Consider the following 7,500-nt stretch of genomic DNA (forward strand, 5'->3'; position numbering starts at 1 on the left):
GTGTCTGTGTGTGTGTGTGTGTTTCTGTGTGTGTGTGTGTGTGTGTGTGTGTGTGTGTCTGTGTGTGTGTGTGTGTGTGTGTGTGTGTGTGTCTGTGTGTGTGTGTGTGTGTCTGTGTGTGTGTGTGTTTCTGTGTGTGTGTGTGTGTGTCTTTGTGTGTGTGTGTGTGTGTGTGTGTGTGTGTCGTGTGTGTGTGTGTGTGTGTGTGTGTCTGTGTGTGTGTGTGTGTGTGTGTCTCGTGTGTGTGTGTCTGTGTGTGTCTCTGTGTGTGTGTGTGTGTCGTGTGTGTGTGTGTCTCTGTGTGTGTGCTGTGTGTGTGTGTCTGTGTGTGTGTGTGTGTGTGTGTCTCTGTGTGTGTGTGTGTGTGTGTGTGTGTGTGTCTCGTGTGTGTGTGTGTGTGTGTCTGTGTGTGTGTGTGTGTGTGTGTGTGTGTGTGTGTGTGTCTCTGTGTGTGTGTGTGTCTGTGTGTGTGTGTGTGTGTGTGTGTGTGTGTGTGTCTGTGTGTGTGTGTGTGTGTGTGTCTGTGTGTGTGTGTGTGTGTGTGTGTGTGTCTGTGTGTCTGTGTGTGTGTGTGTGTGTGTGTGTCTGTGTGTGTGTGTGTGTGTGTGTGTGTCTGTGTGTGTGTGTGTGTGTGTGTGAGGTGTCACTTTTATTAAGAATGTAGTCCCTTATTGAATAATAAATCAGCCAAACAACATCAAAATATCTTTTCTACAAGAGACCTTTCAGCTTAAAAAAATACACACATGAACATTTAGATTATATACATTTTTTATTTTTTATTTATTTTGATTGTTTAATTTAATTATTATTATTTATTTTATTTGTGTTTTACTGAAAAATCTATTTTACACACATGAACATTTAGAAAATAAGCAGCAGCCTTTATTTTATTTTATATTGTATTATTACATTTATTAAACTTTTGTATTTTTTTAAAATATATTTTGTATTTAATACATATTTTTTAAATTATTTATTTATTTGTGTTTTGCTGATATGGGCTATATACAGATACACAGATATAAATAAATGCTGTGATCCACCGAGTGTTTGGTCCCAGAATATCCGTCAGAGTGAGCCCTCCCTCTCACCCACCTCTCTGTCGCATAGTAACGGTCACCTGCAGAAACACACCGGGACTCACGGAGCTCCCGCGGACCGACGGACCGACCCTGCTCCGGGACACCGACCCTCCCCCCCGCCCCTCCACCAGATCAAACCCGACCGACAGATACCCGACAGATACCCGACAGATACCCGGATCGATCGTCTCTGATGTCCGCCGCGGAGCAGCAGCAGCGGCGCGTGGCCTGCGGCGAGATCACAGGCTCCGGAGCAGCAGAGGATGACGTCATCGTGTGAGAGTCCCGAGCCTCCGCGCGTGAGCTGATCGATCGTTTTTAATCTATTTATCAGGTGAGTTGATCTCCACCAATCAGAGCCTGAGCTCGTCTGTGTGATCGCAGTCTCGAGAGCCAACATTCCAGCTTCTTCTGACGTTTCGGACGCTTTATTTCTTATTTATTTCTTATTTATTTATTTCTTATTTATTTCTTATTTATTTCTTAATTATTTCTTAATTATTTCTTATTTATTTCTTAATTATTTCTTATTTATTTCTTATTTATTTCTTAATTATTTCTTATTTATTTCTTAATTATTTCTTATTTATTTCTTAATTATTTCTTATTTATTTCTTAATTATTTCTTATTTATTTCTTAATTATTTCTTATTTATTTCTTAATTATTTCTTATTTATTTCTTAATTATTTCTTAATTATTTCTTATTTATTTCTTAATTATTTCTTATTTATTTCTTAATTATTTCTTATTTATTTCTTATTTATTTCTTAATTATTTCTCACCAAAGAAGTGACTTTCATTGACTGTTTTTTTGTTTTTCACCATTAACAGGTTTAGTTTTTTTTTTTTCAGTTTTTTGTCATTTTTTTAACGATTTTTTTCCGACATTTTTTTCAATTCCATCTTTATTTCATTTTATTTTTTATTTCTTTATTTTTTTGTTGCTTATCCGATGTGTTTTTTCTTCCCTTTTTTTAAACTTTAAAAAAAATGTTTTTTATGCATTTTTTGGAAGTTTTTTTTCGACTTTTTTGACAGGATTACTTTAGTTTTTTCTACGTTTTGAAAGTTTTTGTCCAAAGAGACTTTTACTTAGTTATTATGAAAGCAGGTTAATGTAGTTGGTGCAGTATCTGTGTGTGACCAGCAGGGGTCTGACTGTGTTCCTGCCCCCCACCTGCAGGTGTTCCTGCCCCCCCCCCCCCCCCCCTGCAGGTGCCCCCAGCATGCTGCCGGCCTCCATCCAGATCACGGGCGAGCAGCTGTCGGCGGCGGAGGTCCAGGATATCTGCGAGAGTCTGAAGGAAGACGGCGTGCGGCTGCTGTCAGTGCGCGGCTGCCAGCTGTCCGACCGAGACTTCGGACGCGTCTGTCGTGGCGTCGCGGAGTCGCGCTCGCTCGCCCAGCTCAACCTGAACCTGGGCGTGGTCTCTGGCGCCGGCCGGGCTCGCCACCTGGCGGACGCCCTGAAGACCAACCGCTCGCTGCAGACGCTGTTGTAAGTTCACCGTGTTCCCATAATGCATCATAACGTACGAACACGTACGAGATCCTCCAAACATTACAATGCTTACACACTGAAGGTTCATTCATAGACCAGTTTGACCAGTTTAGACCAGTTTAGACTCCTTTTAGACCAGTTTAGACCAGTTTAGACCTTTTAGACCTTTTAGACCAGTTTAGACCAGTTTAGACCTTTTAGACCAGTTTAGACCAGTTTACACCTTTTAGACCTTTTAGACCAGTTTAGACCTTTTAGACCAGTTTAGATTCCTCTTAGACCCTTTTAGACCAGTTTAGACATTTTAGACCAGTTTAGACCTTTGAGACCAGTTTAGACAAGTTTAGACTCATTTTAGACCAGTTTAGACCAGTTGAGACAAGTGTAGACTCCTTTTAGACCAGTTTAGACCAGTTTAGACCAGTTTAGACCTTTTAGACCAGTTTAGACCTTTTAGACCAGTTTGACCAGTTTAGACCAGTTTAGACCTTTTAGACCAGTTTAGACCAGTTTAGACCAGTTTAGACCTTTTAGACCTTTTAGACCAGTTTAGACCAGTTTAGACTCCTTTTAGACCAGTTTAGACTCCTCTTAGACCTTTTAGACCAGTTTAGACCAGTTTAGACCTTTTAGACCAGTTTAGACCAGTTTAGACCTTTTAGACCAGTTTAGACGTTTAAGACCAGTTTAGACCAGTTTAGACCAGTTTAGACCTTTTAGACCAGTTTAGACCTTTTAGACCAGTTTAGACCTTTTAGACCAGTTTAGATTCCTCTTAGACCTTTTAGACCAGTTTAGACCTTTTAGACGAGTTTAGACTCATTTTAGACCAGTTTAGACCTTTTGAGACCAGTTTAGACCAGTTTAGACTCCTCTTAGACCTTTTAGACCAGTTTAGACCTTTTAGACCAGTTTAGACCAGTTTAGACCTTTTAGACCAGTTTAGACTCCTCTTAGACCTTTTAGACCAGTTTAGACCAGTTTAGACCATTTTAGACCAGTTTAGACCTTTGAGACCAGTTTAGACGAGTTTAGACTCATTTTAGACCAGTTTAGACCAGTTGAGACAAGTGTAGACTCCTTTTAGACCAGTTTAGACCAGTGTAGACTCCTTTTAGACTAGGTTAGACTCATTTTAGACCAGTTTAGACCAGTGTAGACTAGTTTAGACCAGTTTAGACCAGTTTAGACCTTTTAGACCAGTTTAGACCAGTTTAGACCAGTTTAGACCTTTTAGACCAGTTTAGATCAGTTTAGACCTTTTAGACCAGTTTAGACCAGTTTAGACCTTTTAGACCAGTTTGGACCAGTTTAGACCTTTTAGACCTTTTAGACCAGTTTAGACTCCTCTTAGACCTTTTAGACCAGTTTAGACCAGTTTAGACCAGTTTAGACCTTTTAGACCAGTTTAGACCAGTTTAGACCTTTTAGACCAGTTTAGACCTTTTAGACCAGTTTGACCAGTTTAGACCAGTTTAGACCTTTTAGACCAGTTTAGACCAGTTTAGACCAGTTTAGAACTTTTAGACCAGTTTAGATCAGTTTAGATCAGTTTAGACCAGTTTAGACCTTTTAGACCTTTTAGACCAGTTTAGACCAGTTTAGACCTTTTAGACCAGTTTAGACCTTTTAGACCAGTTTAGACCAGTTTAGACCTTTTAGACCAGTTTAGACCAGTTTAGACCTTTTAGACCAGTTTAGACCAGTTTAGACCTTTTAGACCAGTTTAGACCTTTTAGACCAGTTTAGACCTTTTAGACCTTTTAGACCAGTTTAGACCATTTTAGACCAGTTTAGACCTTTTAGACCAGTTTAGACCTTTTAGACCAGTTTAGACCAGTTTAGAACTTTTAGACCAGTTTAGACCAGTTTAGACCAGTTTAGAACTTTTAGACCAGTTTAGATCAGTTTAGATCAGTTTAGACCAGTTTAGACCTTTTAGACCAGTTTGACCAGTTTAGACCAGTTTAGACCTTTTAGACCAGTTTAGACCAGTTTAGACCAGTTTAGACCTTTTAGACCAGTTTAGACTCCTTTTAGACCAGTTTAGACCAGTGTAGACTAGTTTAGACCTTTTAGACCAGTTTAGACCAGTTTAGACCAGTTTACACCTTTTAGACCTTTTAGACCTTTTAGACCAGTTTAGACCAGTTTAGACCAGTTTAGACCTTTTAGACCAGTTTAGACCAGTTTAGACCATTTTAGACCAGTTTAGACCTTTTAGACCAGTTTAGACCAGTTTAGACCTTTTAGACCAGTTTAGATTCCTCTTAGACCAGTTTAGACCAGTTTAGACCTTTTAGACCAGTTTAGACCAGTTTAGAACTTTTAGACCAGTTTAGATCAGTTTAGACCAGTTTAGACCAGTTTAGACCTTTTAGACCTTTTAGACCAGTTTAGACCAGTTTAGACTCCTTTTAGACCAGTTTAGACCAGTTTAGACTCCTCTTAGACCTTTTAGGCTAGTTTAGACCAGTTTAGACCTCTTAGACCATTTTAGACCAGTTTAGACTCCTCTTAGACCTTTTAGACCAGTTTAGAACTTTTAGACCAGTTTAGATCAGTTTAGACCAGTTTAGACCTTTTAGACTAGTTTAGACCAGTTTAGACCTTTTAGACCAGTTTAGACCAGTTTAGACCTTTTAGACCAGTTTAGACTAGTTTAGACCAGTTTAGACCAGGTTAGACCAGACCATTCTGTTTATTTTAAGAGTCAGTGTGATGCTGTGATTGGTCCGTAAGACTCTGTCCCCGCCCCCTGCAGTCTCCATGGCAACCCGCTGTGTGACGCCGGCCTGGTGGCCCTGAACGCGGCGCTGTCGACCCACCCGGCGCTGGTCAGCCTGGACCTGGGGGACGGCTCGCTGGGGGACCGGGCCCTGGGCCTCGTCTGTGGGCTGCTTCCTCCTGACGGGGCCAAGTCAGGTGACCATTCAATCTAACTTTATTAACAACACGCTCTCATTCAATCTAACTTTATTAACAACACGTTCTCATTCAATCTGGTTGCTGATTGTGTTGCTGATTGCGTTGCTGATTGTGTTGCTGGTTGTGTTGCTGATTGTGTTGCTGGTTGCGTTGCTGATTGTGTTGCTGGTTGCGTTGCTGATTGTGTTGCTGGTTGTGTTGCTGGTTGTGTTGCTGGTTGTGTTGCTGGTTGTGTTGCTGGTTGTGTTGCTGATTGTGTTGCTGATTGCGTTGCTGATTGTGTTGCTGGTTGTGTTGCTGGTTGTGTTGCTGATTGCGTTGCTGGTTGCGTTGCTGGTTGTGTTGCTGGTTGTGTTGCTGATTGCGTTGCTGATTGTGTTGCTGGTTGTGTTGCGGGTTGTGTTGCTGGTTGCGTTGCTGATTGTGTTGCTGGTTGTGTTGCTGATTGTGTTGCTGGTTGCGTTGCTGGTTGTGTTGCTGGTTGTGTTGCTGATTGTGTTGCTGGTTGTGTTGCTGGTTGTGTTGCTGGTTGTGTTGCTGGTTGTGTTGCTGGTTGTGTTGCTGATTGTGTTGCTGATTGCGTTGCTGGTTGTGTTGCTGGTTGTGTTGCTGATTGCGTTGCTGGTTGTGTTGCTGGTTGTCTGCAGGTCTGAGGGAGCTGACTCTGAGTGCTAACCCAGGAATCAGCTCTAAAGGCTGGGCTCGCCTCGCCATCGCCGTGGCTCACAGCTCTCAGCTCCGAGTCCTCAACCTGGACTACAACCCTCTGGGTAACACACTACACACTACTACACACTACACACTACTACACACTACTACACACTACACACTACTACACTACTACACACTACTACACTGCTGCACTACTGCACACACTACACACTTCTTTACTGCTACACCACTACTACGCACTGCGCACTTCTGCACGCTGCTCACTACACTGCTGCTGCACACTACTGCATACTACGCTACTACGCTGCACGCTACTCTGCTGCTGCGCACCTGCACGCTGCTACTGCTGCGCTCGCGACTGCACTGCTCACTGCTGCGCTCACTGCCACGCCTACTGCGCTCTGCACTCTGCATCTGCGCACTCTTCTGCACTGCGCTACTGCAGCTACTGCACTGCCTGCACACGCTGCCTACGCACCTGCGCGCTGCGCTCTGCACTGCTGCTGCACTGCTGCGCTAGCTGCACTGCGCTCTGCTGCGCACTGCCACCTCTGCACTGCACTACGCGCTGCGCCTGTACGCACTGCTACGCACTCTGCTACACGCTCCTGCACGCTGCGCCGCTGCACGCACTGCTACCGCGCTGCTGCACTGCTGCGCACGCTGCACTGCACTGCTGCGCTGCTGCGCTACTGCGCTGCACTGCTCTGCACACTGCTACGCTGCTGCACTACTGCGCTGCTACACTGCGCTGCACTGCTGCACTGCGCTGCTCGCGCTGCTGCGCTGCTGCTACTGCGCGCTGCTGCGCACTCGCTGCTGCACTACTGCACGCTGCTGCGCGCTGCTACGCACTGCTGCGTGCTGCTGCTGCACTGCGCACGCTCGCGCACTGCGCGCGCTGCGCACTACGCACTGCTGCGCTACTACGCGCTGCGCTGCTACGCGCTGCTGCACACTGCACTCTGCGCACGCTGCACTGCGCACTGCTGCACTGCTGCACGCTGCTACGCACTACTGCACCTGCACTGCTGCACGCTGCTGCACGCTGCACTGCGCGCTGCGCTGCTGCGCACTGCTGCGCTGCACTGCTGCACTGCTGCCTGCGCACTGCACGCTGCTGCACGCTGCGCTGCGCTGCTACGCTGCACTGCTGCGCACTGCTGCTACGCACTGCATGCTGCTGCGCTGCTACGCTGCTGCTGCACTGCTGCACTGCTGCGCTACTGCGCGCTGCTGCACTGCGCTGCTGCGCTGCTGCACGCTGCTACTGCGCTGCTACTGCGCTGCTGCGCGCTGCACGCTGCACGCG

General features: G+C 45.1%; 1 protein-coding gene across 1 annotated transcript in view; it reads left to right on the forward strand.

Moving 5' to 3' along the window:
- The first annotated feature begins 2,311 nt into the window (after positions 1-2,311).
- lrrc73 (leucine rich repeat containing 73) overlaps positions 2,312-7,500 on the forward strand; it is a 10,239-nt gene continuing 5,050 nt past the window's right edge. Inside the window, exons 1-3 of the mRNA XM_078243092.1 lie at positions 2,312-2,585; positions 5,353-5,513; positions 6,164-6,286. Coding sequence (XP_078099218.1) covers positions 2,314-2,585; positions 5,353-5,513; positions 6,164-6,286 — 556 coding nt within the window. The 5' untranslated portion in view covers positions 2,312-2,313. The remainder of the gene's footprint in view (positions 2,586-5,352; positions 5,514-6,163; positions 6,287-7,500) is intronic.

Source organism: Sander vitreus, chromosome 23, assembly GCF_031162955.1.
Source record: "Sander vitreus isolate 19-12246 chromosome 23, sanVit1, whole genome shotgun sequence".
Classification (NCBI taxonomy): domain Eukaryota; kingdom Metazoa; phylum Chordata; class Actinopteri; order Perciformes; family Percidae; genus Sander; species Sander vitreus.